Source organism: Electrophorus electricus, chromosome 18 (genome assembly GCF_013358815.1).
Source record: "Electrophorus electricus isolate fEleEle1 chromosome 18, fEleEle1.pri, whole genome shotgun sequence".
Lineage (NCBI taxonomy): Eukaryota > Metazoa > Chordata > Actinopteri > Gymnotiformes > Gymnotidae > Electrophorus > Electrophorus electricus.
Genome location: NC_049552.1, coordinates 6,605,382 through 6,623,616, shown reverse-complemented (window position 1 = coordinate 6,623,616; position 18,235 = coordinate 6,605,382). Strand labels below are relative to the sequence as shown.

At 44.6% G+C, this 18,235-nt stretch overlaps 1 protein-coding gene across 1 annotated transcript in view; it reads left to right on the top strand.

Annotated features, from left to right (window-relative positions):
* The first annotated feature begins 73 nt into the window (after positions 1 to 73).
* mtor (mechanistic target of rapamycin kinase) overlaps positions 74 to 18,235 on the top strand; it is a 73,378-nt gene continuing 55,216 nt past the window's right edge. The window contains 22 exon segments of the mRNA XM_035536463.1: positions 74 to 121; positions 1,059 to 1,210; positions 1,470 to 1,578; positions 1,803 to 2,035; positions 2,903 to 3,103; positions 3,331 to 3,465; positions 3,652 to 3,927; positions 4,289 to 4,397; positions 4,828 to 5,011; positions 5,317 to 5,445; positions 5,750 to 5,994; positions 6,363 to 6,578; positions 6,916 to 7,121; positions 7,232 to 7,354; positions 8,059 to 8,142; positions 8,643 to 8,735; positions 9,838 to 9,972; positions 10,218 to 10,347; positions 12,402 to 12,652; positions 13,009 to 13,095; positions 14,161 to 14,328; positions 17,753 to 17,865. Coding sequence (XP_035392356.1) covers positions 1,091 to 1,210; positions 1,470 to 1,578; positions 1,803 to 2,035; positions 2,903 to 3,103; positions 3,331 to 3,465; positions 3,652 to 3,927; positions 4,289 to 4,397; positions 4,828 to 5,011; positions 5,317 to 5,445; positions 5,750 to 5,994; positions 6,363 to 6,578; positions 6,916 to 7,121; positions 7,232 to 7,354; positions 8,059 to 8,142; positions 8,643 to 8,735; positions 9,838 to 9,972; positions 10,218 to 10,347; positions 12,402 to 12,652; positions 13,009 to 13,095; positions 14,161 to 14,328; positions 17,753 to 17,865 — 3,347 coding nt within the window. The 5' untranslated portion in view covers positions 74 to 121; positions 1,059 to 1,090.

Genomic DNA, 18,235 nt, shown 5'->3' with positions numbered 1-18,235 from the left:
GTACTGCCAATTATTGCCAACTCTCAGGTGATTGGTCAACGCCATGCTGGTCACTAAAAAGCCCACCCTTTATTCCTCTGCAACCCTGCGAACAGGACATCGCCAGAGGAAAAGTGCAAAAGTAAGATATACGGTTGCCTCTCTTAGCAAATTATACGTTTTTGTACGTATATTTAAACACGTGTATAATCCTACGTAAGATTATAATTCAGAACAAACCTCCACAAATTTCAGCCTGCCCACTTCGTGTGCATCTTGGTGGCTGCACATTTCGCTAATGTGCTAGCTTAGCGTTTCAGAAAGTCTACCTTTTTGTAAAACCTGTTTTTTAAATTTAACGTTGGCTAGCTATCGGCTAGCTGCCTAGTCAGTATTCAGACACTGTCATGTTGTCTTTTACATTGTGTACTTTTAGGTTTTTTTTGTTGTTTTTTTTGTTTGTTTGTTTTTTGCTAAGCTTGCTGGCTAGCTAGTCCTTTTCTGTTTACATGAACTTTCAAGGTGGTTAGCTAGCTACTACTATCGAACGCTAGCTAGCACATAATATTCGACTGATAATGTGAGGCCAGCGAAAGCTACAATGTTGTTAATGTAAACGTTAACATCGGACAAACCGTTAATAACGCCATTGTATTTGCAACCAATAAGCAAATGCTTTTACTTGTAGTTTACTTATTGTAATAACTTGCTGACGATTTCTGTCGATATATTTCAATCTCATGCAGGGTTATGTCAGACAATGTTATAGGTGCTGAGTCTTTAATGGTTCTTTATTCATCGTTCCATTTTTGACAAATTACTTCTGTTAAACTAAGGAGAAGGACTCGTGGTTTTCTCGAAATACATCAAAGGTTGGACTCCTTAAGTCTTTCCACATGGAGATACTATAGTCTAAAACGCACATCCAGTGTTGGTGATTTACAGTCTTTGAACTCCTTGTGTTGAATTCTAACCACTTCATTGGCAGATATAATGAAACTATGAATGAAAAGCAGCCTTTTGGGTATGCATGTATTACCAAGGCGCAACATTAGAGCTGTATGCTTGTGGGGTTGCAGGGACCGCAGGTAGTGGCATCACTGCTGCCAGCATGTCCGGCACGTCTACGGTGCTGCAGCAGTTTGTGAGTGGCCTCAAGAGTCGAAATGAGGACACGCGAGCCAAAGCTGCTAAGGACCTCCAGCATTATGTCACCACCGAGCTGAGAGAAGTAAACAGCATTATTGTATTATGCATTGCTGTACCTTAACAGAAATGGGGGGGGGGGGGGGGGGGGAAATCTGTTTTTAACACTAAAATGTATTGTTGACCCAAGGTTTGCCATTACACGTGTGGAATAAAACTAGTAGGAAACAAGTTGTGATTGCATCTTGCTAGCTCTTGCTGGTTCATACAAAATTCATTCAGTCATTTGTATGTGAAATGTTCCTTTCATTTGCAAAATTGACATGCATCACACCTCCTTAAAGCTGAGCCAAGATGAAGCCACCACTTTCTATGATGAGCTGAACCACCACATATTTGAGCTGGTGTCCAGCTCAGACGTGAATGAGAAAAAAGGCGGTATCCTTGCCATTGGTGAGTCTTTCTCCATAAACAGTAAACCTTTTTTGGGCTGTCACGGCACACTGTAAAGGGTATAAAATCAGTCATCTCAATATTTCTCTCGAATGAGCTTAAGCTCCTGCTAGTCACTGAAGAAGGTGCATCTGCTTTGTTCTCATTTGGAAAAGTATTTGAATAAATGCCTACGATCCAGTTTGCCTCCTGTCATAAACATTGACTTGGTTGTCTGTCTTCAGTGAGCCTCATTGGAGTGGAGGGCGGCAATGCCACAAGAATCACCCGTTTCGCCAACTATTTACGCAACCTGCTTCCCTCCAGTGATTCTGTGGTCATGGAGATGGCCTCCAAGGCCATGGGCCACCTCTCCATGGCAGGGGACACGTTCACTGCTGAGTATGTGGAGTTTGAGGTGAAGAGGGCACTGGAGTGGCTTGGAGCCGACCGCAACGAGGGACGCCGTCATGCAGCGGTAGGATAAAGACCGTGACCGATGCCCGTTCGCATGTGACCTAGTGCCATTTCCACAGCAGTCAAATGGAATGATAGCCCTCTGTGGGTGTCTGACTGTGTTTAGGTCTAGTGCAGTTGATTTCTAAGGGCATTTTCACACTGTTTCAGAATTTCAGGTGGCCACAGACTGTTTAATCATGGTTTCTTTTGTATGTGTGAACATGTCAAGTGAAATCAGACCCTTCTAAAATGAAACCAAAATGCGCTAACCTTGGACCAGCTTCATAGTATACCTCTCAGTATATTTCTTTTGTGGTTCATATCATAGTCCACTTGACTCATGGACTGTCTGTTTCACATTTCTGTTTGCGGTGTACCTCAAGGCTTGCTATACACAGCCAAATTCTTCATGGGTAAAATCGAATTTAAAATAAAAAGGCTGCACGTGGGATTGTGTTTCAGGAAGAGAACACAACCCTTCTTGACATCTGGAAGGAAGATCACATTAAGCACCAGCTGCGTTTGTTTTTGTTCTCTCATTGCATCTGCTTCTTGAAAATATATCAGGACCAAATAACAGCAGCGTGAAAAGCAGCCACATTGAATTCACTACCCCTAATTCAGTGTGACTGCTGAGTTCTAACGGAGCTGTGATATGAACAAGTGGTCTGAGGTTTCAGTAGAGCTAAAAAGGACCAGAGAACTAAGCCCTCTTTAAAGTTCACCTGTGAACATAAAAAGAATTGAGGTCAGTTGTAGTTGGCTCCCTTTCTGGTTCGCTGTAACCATGCAAACCCTTTTGTGCTTTTGTGTCCACCTTGTGATATGTGTTGGTTAGAAGTGTGCCATTCTTTTACACCCTTCCCTTCTCTCCTCGGTCTTGCAGGTGCTTGTGTTGCGGGAGCTGGCCGTCAGCGCGCCCACCTTCTTCTTCCAGCAGGTGCAGCCATTCTTCGACAACATCTTCTATGCGGTGTGGGACTCCAAGCAGGCCATCCGCGAGGGTGCCGTGTCGGCGCTGCGGGCTTGCCTTATCCTCACCACCCAGAGGGAGACCAAGGAGATGCAGAAACCTCAGTGGTACAAGGTGAGCTCTCTCTGTGTTCGCAAGGGCGACGGTATGTGTGGAGGAGAACTAAACTGTTTTAATCCGGTTGTTTTAGTTGAGTTGTTTAACTGAAGGTGCTGTCTTAAATGTGGTTGATGGGTTCTCAGATCAGTTTGGTACGCGGGCAGGTGTACTTACTGTGCAGATTTGAATCCTTTCTTCATTCAGTTGCTTTAGTATATTTTGGATGCCGTTTCTGACCATAGCAAACTTTTGAAGAGGCAGAGAAAGGGTTTGACGAGACACTGGCCAGAGAGAGAGGCATGAACAGGGATGACAGGGTGCATGGCGCTCTGCTTATACTGAATGAGTTGGTCCGCATCAGCAGCATGGAAGGAGAGGTGGGCGTGGCCTCTTAATTCACACCACATGTGCATTAAATGGATGATCTTGCTATGCGAGCACCAGGTGACTCTTCTTTCTGTCTCTCCTTCCCTCTTTGTCACTTTCATCCATCCTTCCTTCCGTTCCTTCCTTCCTGCGCCTCATCTGCTCTGGCGCTCCCTCGCCCTCTGGCCCCACACCAGCGTATGCGTGAGGAGATGGACGAGATCACGCAACAGCAGCTCGTCCACGACAAGTACTGCAAGGAGCTGATGGGCTTCGGTACCAAGCCGCGCCACATCACGCCCTTCACCAGCTTCCAGTCGGTGCAGGCGCCACAGTCCAATGCCCTGCTGGGGCTGCTGGGCTACAGCGGCCCCCAGGGCTTCCTCGGCTTCGGCGCCGCGCCCGCCCCCTCCAAGAGCACACTGGTGGAGAGCCGCTACTGCCGCGAGCTCATGGAGGAGCGCTTCGACCAGGCGAGTACCGCGGAGGCTCATCCTCAAACGCGCTCGTCTCGCCGGTAGTGTTGGTGCTACAATGCCTTGAACAGGTTTGAGTTTTCCCTGCTCTACCATACAGGATCCCGTTCGTTAGCTAATTGTCAACCCTTTATGAGCTGGATCCGGTGTGCTAGGTCAGGGAAAATTTGAAACCTGTACAAGCCACGGCTGGCCGAGCAAAACCATTTCTACAGTCTCTTCTGAATATCAGAATCCAGACTTCTCTCACACCTGTAAGCTGTGCTGTGTTCTTATAGACAGTTTTCATGTGTGCTTGAACCGACCGAGGTACTGTGCAGGGAAAGGCTGTGTTGTAAACATGCCACTGTTGTATCAGGTGTGCCGCTGGGTGCTGAAGTACAGGACGACTAAAAGTCCTCTCATCCAGATGACCATTCTCAACCTGCTGCCACGCCTTGCTGCCTTCCAACCAAATATTTTCACTGGTAGTGATGCATTCTTCAATTTAAGCTCCTACGTAAAGGACAAAGCCATTATTCCTGTAATTTTAAAAGTTACTATATTTAATGTTCCATTGACTAGTTTTCAGCATTAATACTAAAATTAGAATCAGATTTTAGTTTATGATTAATACCAAGTTGTAAAGGTTTTAAAAAAAAATTATTTTAATTTAAATTTTTGTTTTTATTGTCATGTAAAAAATGCAGTAGTGTGTACCTTTGTTTATATTTGAGCCAATGACAGTGCGCATATATATAAACACACACATATATATTATGTATGTATGTGTGTGTGTGTGTATATAGGTCTAGGCTTTTGTTTCTTGTAGTTGCCCGTGAGTTATCAAGCTGACTTCAGCCCACATGTTTTTACAACCATTTACGCCATTGACAGCCACTGCCTCTCTGTCCTCAGATCAGTATTTGTCGGACACAATGGGCCACCTGCTGGGCTGTCTGAAGAAGGAGAAGGAGCGCACAGCTGCCTTCCAGGCCCTCGGGCTGCTGGTGGTGGCCGTGAGGACCGAGATCCGGCCCTACCTCGCCAAGATCCTGGAGATCATAAAAGCAGCACTACCACCGAAAGATTTTGCACACAAGTAATGACTACAAATTCCATCAGAGACTATGGCGGCATCTTATTTGGTTATCACACATTAAAGTTGTTGTTTTGAATAAAAGCTATTTACAGTACTTTTTGCACAGGATGGGGGAAGACCAATCAGTAGCTTGCAGAAAGTTGTGATGAACTGTATATGAATTTTCTTCATTTAGCATTAACCTGTTATTGTTTGCTTTTTGCTCTTAATGTTTGCTAGAGAAAAATGTCTTTTGATTGGTCTCTTGACTTTTACTCTTTACTCATTACTCTTTTTCTTTTTGACTCTCTTTCTTTCTTACTCAGGAGACAGAAGACCATGCAGGTAGATGCCACAGTCTTCACCTGTATTAGCATGCTGTCTAGAGCCATGGGACCCAACATTCAGCAAGATATCAAAGAGCTCCTGGAACCAATGTTAGCAGTTGGACTTAGGTAGTAATCAAAATGTTTAAAAAAAAAAAAAAATGTTCTGCCCCAATTTACTTATATAATATAATCTCTTGTGCATACTTGCTTTTTATTTTCAGACTTTACATTTAACATAAGTGTATTATATGGTAGTAGCATGTAATGTAGTATGTTGTACTTTACGAGCAATATGTTGTTCAGAAATTCATACCTTCAGGTTTCCTGAATGTGGTTATGGAGAAAAAACACACGTTGTATGTCATTATATTCATGCCAGTTCTGTGTAATGTGCTGTGATGCTGATTCTTGCTCTGTCTCCGGTCCCCAGTCCAGCACTGACGGCCGTGCTGTACGACCTGAGCCGGCAGATCCCCCAGCTGAAGAAGGACATCCAGGACGGGCTGCTGAAAATGCTGTCCCTGGTGCTGATGCACAAGCCGCTACGGCACCCTGGCATGCCCAAGGGCCTGGCGCACCAGCTGGCCTCGCCCAGCCTCACCAACATCCCCGAGGCCAGCGACGTGGGCAGCATCACCCTGGCCCTGCGCACCCTGGGAAGCTTCGAGTTCGAGGGTATGGCCAGCTTCCTTTTGCCTCTCCGTCTGTGTGGATGCTTAGCGTGAGAGTCAACTGGGGCGTTGTGGTTCAAGACAATGTGTCAGCTGTAAACTAACTGTTCTTACTATACTTGTCATTGTGGTCTTTTTGCCACATGGCATGCGTCCAGCAAACTGTGGTTGTCGAACTAAAAGCCATGTACTGGGTTAGGCTTTCTTTCTGTGTTTTGTCATTTTGAATAATATGCGGAATGGTATCTTCTATTATTGTGAACATTGCATGAGTGCGTGTTTGTGCGCATGCACATTTTCTGTTTGTGAAGAACACAGTCTTGGTGGCCTTGGCCTCATGTCCGCGCTCTTGCCTGTCGCCGCGTTCCCCAGGTCACTCCCTGACGCAGTTTGTGCGCCACTGTGCCGACCACTTCCTGAGCAGCGAGCACAAGGAGATCCGCATGGAGGCGGCGCGCACCTGCTCGCGCCTGCTCACACCTTCCATCCACCTGATCAGTGGCCACGGACACGTGGTCAGCCAGACGGCCGTGCAGGTGGTGGCCGACGTCCTCAGCAAGCTGCTGGTGGTGGGCATCACTGACCCAGGTGAGGAAGGTGGTTTTATTTGAGCTCTGGGGCAGTGTGGGAGCAGTGTAATGGTCATGTGGTTTTATTCATAGTCAGAAGTTTGGACTGGGGGATATAATTTTTATTTTCATTAGATGGATAATCATAAACACACATGCTGGTGTAATATGCAAGTCTCAGGTCAAGATTTATTTAACGTTTTGATGTTTTATATGTTAAAGTGCCAATTTGACAAGTGAAACTGCAGCTGAGCTACAAATAACGAAAAAATGACACATGGAGTCAAATACTGATAATGGAGCGTTTGTTTTATTTGTTTTTTAAAGCTTTTTTTTCCCTCATGTGTGATTTCCAGATCCCGACATCCGTTACTGTGTCCTGGCATCTCTGGACGAACGCTTCGACGGCCACCTGGCGCAGGCAGAGAACCTGCAGGCCCTGTTCGTGGCACTGAACGACGAGGTGTTTGAGATCCGCGAGCTGGCCATCTGCACCATCGGCCGCCTAAGCAGCATGAACCCGGCCTTCGTCATGCCCTTCCTGCGCAAGATGCTCATTCAGGTGACCCTGCGCAGGTTACACACTTCACACCGTATGAGAAGGCCTTAGATGATATGTGAGTGGGATGTGAGCGAAATGTGAATGGGGAAGCCTTCGTTGCACTCCTCCAGATCCTGACTGAGCTGGAGCACAGCGGCGTGGGCCGGAACAAGGAGCAGAGCGCCCGCATGCTCGGACACCTGGTGTCCAATGCCCCACGGCTCATCAGACCCTACATGGAGCCAATTCTCAAGGTACCCTCAGCTCCCCCGCTCTGAGCTTTTAATGCTTCCCTCGAACCCAGAAAATGCAGACTTTAAACCCAAATAATAAAACCTTCCAGAGCAGAGCTGCTAATGAGGTAATCTGAGAAGTGAGCGAAGAGCCAAAGTATAAATGGTAACATGCCCTGTTTCCTGATAAATCTTACACATGCATACCTCTTAAGGATTTTATATATCTGTAAAGTTTCATGATCAGCATGGTTATGTAGTAGTTAGCACTGGTGGCTCAGTAGCTGGCATGCTTTCCTGAATGAGCTCCTCAGTGAATTGTTCTGCTGCATTAACAGGTTAGAGTTTGGATTATCATCATCACCATTCCTGCACTTCTCCATACAGTTTACTAGGATACCTCTTGGAACTATGGAATATTCCCAGAAAAATCCTTTTTTAAAGCATGCTTAGTGTGTTTAATGCTTAACTGTAATGCAGTTTCACTTATGACAAAATATGGGCCAAAATCTTGTGGGGAAATGGTTTGGGTTGATTTGGTTGTGAGGATATTTCCAGTTCTGCCTTTTTGTAATAAATATAAGATTGTAAGTTTGTTTTACTATTGAGATATCACCTCTTTGCGCTGTGTATTGCATTTGGCTATATTACAGCCTGAATAACCTTATAAACGTTGTGGTTTGGACCCAAAGCTGCAAGTCACTGTATCGTCGCTTTCCTGCCAGGCCCTGATCCTGAAGCTGAAAGACCCAGACCCCAACCCTGCTGTAGTTATCAGCGTCCTAGCCACCATTGGGGAACTGGCCCAGGTAATAACACGCACGCCTTTGCTGACATGTGACCCACCGCACTCTGTGAATGATCTCACCTGCCATTCTGCTCAGATGACCTGGTGGATGGGGCAGAGGTGTGAAGAGGTCGTGATTAGGGCGAAGGTAGCCACACAGAGGAGAGGAAGGGTAGAAACCGGAGACACCAAATCGGCCAGCAGACAAGTAGAGAAGGGACAGGTCAGAAAAACAGGGCACAGGTGATGAGGGTTCCACAGAGCAAGTAGAGGTTTGTGGACATGGAGAGAGTAGTACTGGTGTGAAGACAGGTAAAGACAATGGCCATTCAATCTACTGTATTTAAATATAAATGATACTTTTATCATATGAATATCGAGAACCGTTTCCTAAGTATTCCCTAAGACTACGTATAAATGAATGGAATAATTTACTTTAGCAAAATGTTGGCTCTACCTAAAAAGATCAGGATTTTTTATCAGATCTTGGTCATTTGAGTGTGTGTGTGTGTCTGTTGATAGGTGAGTGGGCTGGAGATGAGAAAGTGGATGGATGAGCTTTTCCCCATCATCATGGACATGCTTCAGGACTCGTCCTCATTAGCTAAAAGACAGGTATGCAGTCTTTACATCAAAATCGCAATCATTGGTGTTACTTGGAAGATAAACAAATTGAATGTTTTAGATAGCTTGGTTTTGTTAACTTGGGTAATACTGCACTGTCTTAAGCATTTTTTTTTTTTTGCTTTATATTATTTTCTGCTTTTTTCCCCTTCATATTATGCTTGTAGTTCATGGAGTAGAATGCACAAAATATTATCCATTACTGAGAAAAATCACTTTTAAAAAGCTAGACACATTCATTATTTTGTGACATTTATGGTTTAGGGCAGTTTTAAGGACATTTAGGGCAGTGGTATCCCCTGAGCAAGGCCCTTAACCCTCAACTGCTCAAAAAATGTACTCATAATTCTAAGTCACTTTGGATAAAAGTGTCAACTAAATGCTGTAAAAAAAACAAACATTCAACACATTGCAGTTATGGTTTTCCATTTACTCTGTTAGTCCCAGATCTAGTTCTTCCTCATTTCTGAAACTGCTTCCCCTAGTAGATTAAAGGGGGTTACATGCTGTTTGTCATGGTATGCTCCAAGCTTGTTGAATGAATGGTATACTGTTTTTTTAACCTCTCATTAGCAAAGTTCCCATGGAGGAGGTGGGCCAACTGTTGCTTTTATTCAGCTTGTTTGCAGAGGATATAAAACATTACTGTTTAACACAATTGTTTGAAGATACTGTCAACACCTTGTCCCAAACTTTTTTAACACGGTTCTGGTGTTGTTATCCTGCTATAGCCATCAGAGACATTGTATGGTCAGAATGATTTAAGGGGCTTCAGGTTTCGCGAAGCCAACATAACTGAAGACAATAATCTTTGGACTGTCTGAATGGTTTAGGAGAACATGATTTACCTTTTAAGTTTAATTTTATCTTAAAATGCTTAATAGTATCTATTTACTGAGCATCATCTGTAAAATTATGTAGTGTGGCCTAACACTAACTGGACCCAAATAACATTAATTCATTAATAGCAATGTTGCTTGAAGCAGTTATTTAAATTAAAATTAATCTTGAACCACCATGAGAGAAAGCACAAATGTGATCTCTGAAGTCAAGAAAAGTTGCATTAATGCTTCTGTGATTTGTCACCCACCAGGTGGCGCTGTGGACTTTGGGCCAGCAGGTGGCCAGTACAGGCTATGTGGTGGAGCCCTACAGGAAGTACCCCTCTCTGCTAGAGGTGCTTCTCAACTTCTTGAAAACAGAGCAGAACCAGGGCATCAGGCGTGAGGTACAGTCCTTTTTTCTCAACCTTGTGACTAAATACATGGACTACGTTTTGTAGAAGGCCTTCAGGTCCTAAATATTCTACGCTGACTCCTGTTATCGCATCTAAATAAGATCGGACATGTATGTATATCCTAGTTATCAGTCCTATAGAATTGTGAAGTCTTATAGAATTTTCCAGGATTGTGTCCTGGTGTGGATACTAAAAGATTGGGGTTATTATTCTCTGGTTTGCAATTCTGTGTTCAGGCCATTCGTGTTCTTGGCCTCCTTGGTGCTCTGGATCCCTACAAACACAAGGTCAACATTGGCATGATTGACCAATCCCGTGACGCTTCTGCTGTCAGCTTATCAGAATCCAAATCAAGCCAAGACTCAGGTAAGCATCGCCAAGAGCTGATGTCCTGGAAGTGCTCAAACAGCATTCTTCATAAATATGCTGAATCCCAGTTGATGGTTTTATACACACAGAGATCACACCTTTCACCAGCCTCACCCTTCCAAAACACTGTAATTATGTGAGGCTGTTTGCACCTGCCATCCTGCAGAAATTGCGTGTTCCTGACCCTTTCCACCCATCTGTACTTGTATTGTGCGTCAGTGAAAAAGCTTATACAAGTCACTTTTTGCAAGTATATCATGTCCCTCTGTAAAGGGTTTATAATACAACATGATCTCTTCTTTCCCATGCCCAGTTCTATATTAATGCAATGCTTAGCCTATACATAAATACGGTCTATGCCTTGAGGTCTCTGCGCAGTGCTTTCAGGCATTGTCTCCTTGCCAGGTGCAGGCCACTGCAGCCAGGTAGTAAACGTGTCTGAACGTCTCCTTCCATCTCTGACTCATTCTAGTGTAGCGTGCCGGTGTGATTCCCCTCTGGTGACCTTCAGCAAGAATCAGCAGGGTTCTCTGAGAAAACATGCACGCTAGCAGTTAGACTCCAAAGCTCTTGTGTCCAAAAAAAGGTTTGTGTGGGAAGGACCTTGGAGCTGATGTGCTTGACTGCTAATTGTCTACGGAGGTGAGTTAAATTAGCCATCTCGTTCATCAGCCGAGGACTGTAGCTCAGAGCTTCCCCAGTGTCGATGACACCTGACGCCGCAGAGACTGACCCAAGGAGCTGTGGTCTCCCTGTCCTTTTGGAGTTCCCCCACTTTCAGAGTAGAGGGAGGGCTAATGGTTTTAGCAGTGGGGCCGCATGAAGCACCAGCAGACAGGAAGTTGAGGACACGTCCCCATGGAGGGATGGGTTTACAGTAGAAGGGCAGTGTCTGAGGCAACTCGGTGAAAGCAGTGACTTGTGTCTCTCAGCATGCGCGTCCTTTGATTTAGTTTACTGAAGTTTGCTGAAGCTAATCCATCTGAGTGGCCTTAGTGAACCACTGGTATAGGAGAGTCAAGTCTCATCTCTGGTTCCTATTCCAGACTCAGCCCCCACCCTTCCATCTCTGCTCATGTGCTCACCCACCCATCTGACTCCCTTCCTGTCAACTGGGCACCTAATTGCTCTAAGCTCAATGCAAAGACCTTACAACCTGTTTCTGACTGGCTCCCCCTGCAGCCAGACGCAACACCCATTGCACAAACATCAACCACTTCAGCACATCTCGAGGGGGAATTCACACTGCGTATGGGAAACAGACACGGTGAAGTCATTGGGGTTTGCAAAAAAACAGCCCCAAGACACACGCCTGGACGCTCAGGCTTGTTTACTCTGCATGTGGGGCCAATCCAACAGCTTTATGGCCATAGGAAGTGCCTACAGACCACAGACGCAGCCATACTTCAGCTTGCATTGTAATGGAGAAGCCAAAAAAAACCTTTGTACTGTCTCATTCTTCACATGCTTTAGATTATGTCTGTCTGCTTTATATTCTTATGCCCATTTATTTCAGCAAAGCTGTTTGTGACGAGTTGAGGAGTCTAATAAAATATTTAAGCATATTTTATATTTTTAAAAGTTGTATATAGCTTGTTGCATTTTTAGATGCCGCTGATAGAGCCAGTACATTTGAAAAAGACCATCTCAAGATCCTAGATTAAAAAAAAAAATTGTTCCCAGTATTCATCTCCAATTCTCACCTGCTTTCAAGCCACGTCTACTGATCATCAGATACCAGGATGAGTGCTAGCACACACGTTCTCCACAACCCAATTTTTTCAAGTCTTCCCTGTATGTGCTTGTATGTACCTGCACCAGCTAGCATTGCTCTGAGGAGAGAGAGAGGGAGGGAGGGAGGGAGGGAGGGAGGGAGAGAGAGGGACAAAGTAGCTAATGACACAATCGAAAGCATGACCCACTGTGGTCAATTGTTGCACAGTCACTTTCTTGAAAAACATTTGAATTGCATCTGCAATGCGAGGTTCACTGAACAGTGTGAACTTACCTGCCCATACATACATGTCCGTTGCTTCCTCTCTCTGCTGCAGCTGACTACAGCACCAGCGAGATGCTGGTGAACATGGGCAACCTGCCCCTGGACGAGTTCTACCCGGCCGTGGCCATCGTGACGCTGATGCGCATCCTGCGCGACCCCTCGCTTTCCAACCACCACACCATGGTGGTGCAGGCCGTCACCTTCATCTTCAAGTCTCTGGGCCTCAAGTGCGTTCAGTTCCTGCCCCAGGTCATGCCCACATTCCTCAATGTTATCCGAGTGTGTGATGCCAGCATAAGAGAGGTAAACTATTTGTCAAATTGGTGTTGTAAACGTTTCTTCAGTAAAATCTTGGAAGTTTCTCATAATTTGCGTTATTTTATTTGTATTGCATCTTGCTGAAGGCATATCCTGTTTTGGTTCTATGCTTTGCTTTTTGTCAAGTCATCACCATGAAGCTCTGATGGAATTTTCTGTTTCATTACCTTCTGGGCTTTTGAGGCCAGGCAAGAAAAAGATTCCAGCCCAAACATATGAAATCATGATGGGGAAATTGGCTTGACTGAACAGAGCATGGAATTGCTTGATGTGTCAGATTGAGTTTCATAAACAGATCCACTTTTGGCTTCACCTGTTTTCTCTCTTCTGCCTCTCTTTAGTTTCTCTTCCAGCAGATGGGGATGGTGGTTTGCTTCGTTAAGATCCACATCCGTCCCTACATGGATGACATCTTCACCCTGATTCGAGTGAGCAAGCTGCTCGCCGCTCCCTATTCTCTTACACTTAACATCTGCAAAGCTCTAATTTGCAGTGTTTTTCCTCCTCCAAGCCCACAATTTATCAGGCAAAAACCTTTTGACACTGAATATCTTTCTGGTTATTTATTTTCATTTGGCATTCCTTATTGACATGGCTCTGAACAATTAGGTGTCGTTTTCTCCAGTTCAGTTTTATACTCCACCACCCCACCCATATCCATTTTAATTAGCAGCTCGATACGGCTCTCTGGTGATTTATGGAGGTGGAGATGAGGACCTAAGACATGTTAGTCTCATCTAGAGCACAAAAAAAGGATGGTTTCTTTGGTGTTTAGCTCCTCTTTTACCAAGTGTACCAGATGGATGGCAATAGCCATTGCAGACATCACAGAAAAGATCAAAAACCCTGGCTGCAATGGAGATGCAGTCCTAAGCTGCGTCATAGCCGGCAGAGGGGACCCTGAGTTCTTCCTGTCCAGCAGTCAGTAGTGGTCTGCCCCAAGAAAATATCCACAGGTTTATGAAGTGGCTGTGTCGGAGTTTCCACTTCCTACGTTTACTCATTGGTGATTCAGTGCTTGAGCTTTTAAAGCGGTGTCACATAGAGTGAGGCCATACACCTCCAGACCGTTCACATTAAGTGCTGAACGTAATGCAGCACAGGCGCCGTATGCTAAAGTTTGATTCCCCCCCCACCCCACCCCCCAGCAACTGCTACAGCAGTTACTTCCACACAGACTGCATGAGGTAGCGATTTCGGCACCCAGCTCTGCTTTTCTCAGTTCTTGGGTCTGTTTGGATACCGAATGTGGGCCACACATCCACATTGTTACAGAGAAAGGACACCTTTTTCAGTCAGTGTCTGTTGCGCCATTTGCATCTTGTGCTGCCCTGGGTGTGGAAAAGGCATAAGTCTGGGTTTGTTCTTAAGGTAACCGAACACAAGGCATTTGATTACTCCTAATTCTTTTACCTGGTATTGAGCTGGCATGTGTCACAGTGTTGCTCTCCAGAAATGCACACCCCATCTGCAAATGTTGTTTTTATCTTCAGGAGTACTGGACCCCAAACAACCCCATGCAGAACACCATCATCCTGCTCATCGAGCAGATAGTGGTAGCTCTGGGAGGGGAGTTCAAGTTGTATCTGCCCCAGCTGATCCCGCACATGCTACGTGTCTTCATGCATGACAACAGCCCTGGACGCAGCGTAACCATCAAGGTAAGCACGCACACGAGCACATATGCAAGCACAAAGCATGCAAATAATTACGTAGGTTGTGATTGCATTTAAGTGGTTAGAAGCACAGTGCAACAGCTGGATGACTGTCTCCCCATCAGTTTGCCACTGTCTTATTACCCAAATCACTTACAGCTGAGGGGACTGCCTGGGCCAGTCATCCTCGGGCCTCAGAAACTCATTTACCCAAGCATATTCTACAGTTGTGGCCAAATGTTTTTGAGACTAGCACAAATTTTGTTTTTCAGAAAGTTTGCTGCTTCAGTTTGTATGGTGACAATTTGCATTAACTAGATTGTGAAGAGTGATCAGATGAATTGCAATTAATTGCAAAGCCATTCCTTGCCATGACAATTAAATTAATCACAAAAATTACTGCATTCTAGCCACTGCATTTCAGCCCTGCCACAGAATGGCCTGCTAACATCATTTCAGTTATCTTCTTGTTAGCTCAGGGGAAAGTGTTAATGAGGACAAGACAGCTGATATCACTGTGTCATGTTGATTATAAGAGCAGACTGGTTGCATTAAAAGGGTGGTGGTGCTTGACGTTTTCTTGGGTACCTCCAAGGAAACATGTGCAGTCATCATTGCATTGCATTGCATCAAAAGGGCTTCACAGGCAAGGACATTGCTGCTTGTAAGAGTACGTAAATCAACCATTTATCGAATCGTCAAGAACTTCAAGGAGAGAGGTTCAATTACAGTGAAGAATGCTTCAGGGCACCCAAGAAAGTCAAGATAGGGCCGTCCCCTAAAGAGGATGCAGCTACAGGATCGGGTCACCACCAGCGCAGAGCTTGCTCAGGAATGGCAGAAGGCAGGTGTGAGTGCATATGCACAGTGAGGCAAAGGTTTTTGGAGGATGGCTTGGTGTCAGGAAGAGCAGCAAAGAAGCCACTTCTCTCCAAGAAAAACATCAAGGACAGACTGACATTCTGCAGGAAGTATAGGGATTGGACTGCAGAGGACTGGGGTAAAGTTGTTTTCTCGGATGAAGCCCACTTCAGACTGTTTGGGACATCTGGACAAATCTGGAGAAGAAAAGGTGAGCGCAGCGAGGCATCCTGAGACCATTCCTATGTGTGGTTGCTTCTTATCCAAGGGAGTGGGTTTGCTCAAAACTTTGCCTAAAACACATGAATAAGGAATGAAAAACATCCTCCAAGAGCAACTTCTCCCAACGGTCTAGGAGCAATTTGGTGATGAACAATGCTTTTTCCAGCATGACGGAGCACCATGTCACAAGGCAAAAGTGATAACCAAGTGGCTTGGTGAACAAAACATTGAAATTTTGGGTCCATGGCCAGGAAATTCCACAGATCTCAGTCCCATTGAAAACTTGTGTTCAATCTTCAAAAAGAGGGTGGACAAACAGAAACACGGCCAATTGCAGAAGTCTTAAAAAAGAAGGGGTCAACACTAAATATTAGGTTTTGCTTTGTATTTAAAAAACGTATGAAATGCTTATAATTGTACTTCACTATACCATATAAACATCTGACAAAAAGATCTAAAAAAAAAAAAAAAAACTGAGGCAGTAAACTTTGTGAAAACCAAAATTTGTCAGTCAAAGATTTTGCCACGACTATACATTTTCATGCGTTTTCACGTAACAAAGGCATAATGAGCCAAGTTGGAACCCAAATTTCATTTTCGAATGCATACTTTCCACCTAGACCAATGTTTGTGTGAATCCATTTTGCACTAGATGCAAAAAAATAAGTGCAATAAAATGGTGCACTCTTACATGTGGGTCAGGAGATGGCTGCGGTTTCTTCAATCTTACCAAACTAGTGGCCACTAAAGTTTCGAGAGGTTGCCCTCATGTCTTGAGCCCTGAGGTCTTTGTATGTGGAGTTCACCCGAGGCCTTTGGATCACTTCAGCGATATGGCCTGTACATCATCAGGCCAACCTTCCGAGCAAAAACCATCTGAGCCAACTACCTTCTGTTCCCCGCTCCCACATCCTGATGCCAGACTCAGAGACCTCACCATGTTTATCGCTGAAGTTGTTTTTCTGCTCCCTTATTTCCATATTTAGATGATTTGATAATCTGGATTTTGTAATTGTTTAACCCCATTACCAGAGTCGCATCCTTTCCAGTACCACATCTATGCATATATTTGTAGTGCCTTGAACACAATCAATGTTTTTTCTATTATTTCTCAGTATAGCTCCAGGTGAAATATCATTGCTTCCTGATGTGCATTAGATAGTGTGTTCTAGACAGTTTTGAAGGAAATTTGGAACAGCTTTGCTCAAATGGATTTGATTTTTAGTGCTTTCACTCCTAATTCCTCTTTTAAACCTGGGGGACATGTGCGTTTTCATGGGTGGCTGAAGAGCTTTGCATCCAAAAAAAATTGTATGTAAAAACCACAGATAAATTAAAACCTCCTAAACTTTAAAACAATTACTTATTAATGAGTGTGAAGTATATTGTGTTCACTTTTAGATTTTGCCCCCACACAGATGAAGAAGTTTTGCCTCAAAATGCACTCATAAATGTCAGGCTGTCAGGCCAAAATGTGGCTTGTGAAAAAAAAAAATCCACTCTTGCACTTCAAAGTGGGGTGAAGAATATCAGAGACTCCCGGCGGTCTTCAATCACAGACGTCTGGAGAAGATCTGCACCCACCGCCGCTCAGATGGAATAACAGCCACTCACAGACACGCGAGACCACTGGCCCAGTCCAGCAGACCCCACAGCTACAATTATTCAGCCTCACACGCCTGCGGAACCCTCCATCCCCCCACCCCATGATACTTTATACTAATGGTGAGCTGTGTATCTGGAGAGGTTGTAATGGCGGTCTGGCTATGAGCTCTTGCGTCGCAGAGAGCATCTGGGCCCATCTGAGGGAGGCATTGAGCTACCTTCTAGTTGACATGGGAGAGAAAAGAAAACAGCTCTGTCACCTGCCTGAGCTGACCTGCTGGCCCCTGACCTTCCCATGTCCCCTGTTCCCAGTGGGAAAAGTTCTAGAACAACAAAGGGCCGAAGGCCGAGGCTTTCGAAAAAGCAGTGTAGCGCCAAGACGGCAAATGATGCATCGCTTTGAACGCTCTTAGAGAGCGATGTGTATCTGAACACAGTGATGCATCTAGAAATCTGGAACCAGAGCAGGCCCATGTCATTAACAGACTACCTCATCCAACAGTGCTACTGCTGCTGACTAGTCCCCTCTAGCTTTCATTCCTTGTTAGTTTATTTAACATTTCTGCAGTTATACATAGTCTCTACTATAATCTCTGACTATGCATCAGTAGCTGTGGAAAGAGAGTGCTTTTTTGTTTTTTGAGGGATATCAGTACAACATTACCCAAAACTTCATCAGAACTGTCTACCTAAAGCACTGTTTGACCAGCACAGTAATTTCTGTGATGTGTTTTGTCTTTAGCTGCTCTTGGCCATACAACAGTTTGGCGCCAACCTCGATGATTACCTCCACCTGCTGCTGCCTCCCATCGTCAAGCTGTTTGATGCCCCGGATGTCCCTCTCCAGGCTCGCAAGTCAGTATATAACAATCCTGCCATTTCTCTGGCTGATTAGGAGAAGTGTATTGTTCAGTATTATACATTTTATATATTTGTATTTTTGCTTTCTGTAAAACCTGTGTAAATTAAGAGTTAGCTTATTTAAATAACTTAAATCGGTGGCTGTAAAGGCTTTGCATGTATGTACTTCATAGTTTGAGATCTAGTACCTCATAAACCTTCCTAGCCATGGAATAAACAGATTGCCACCCTTTGTGGCATACAGCACAGATAATAGTAATTTATGATGTTTAAATAAGAATAGATACATTCATTCAAATATAATTTGAGCCTGTTTGCTACATGGACACTGAAGGCTTTTTTGCCCTCAGACATTTGCCCTTAG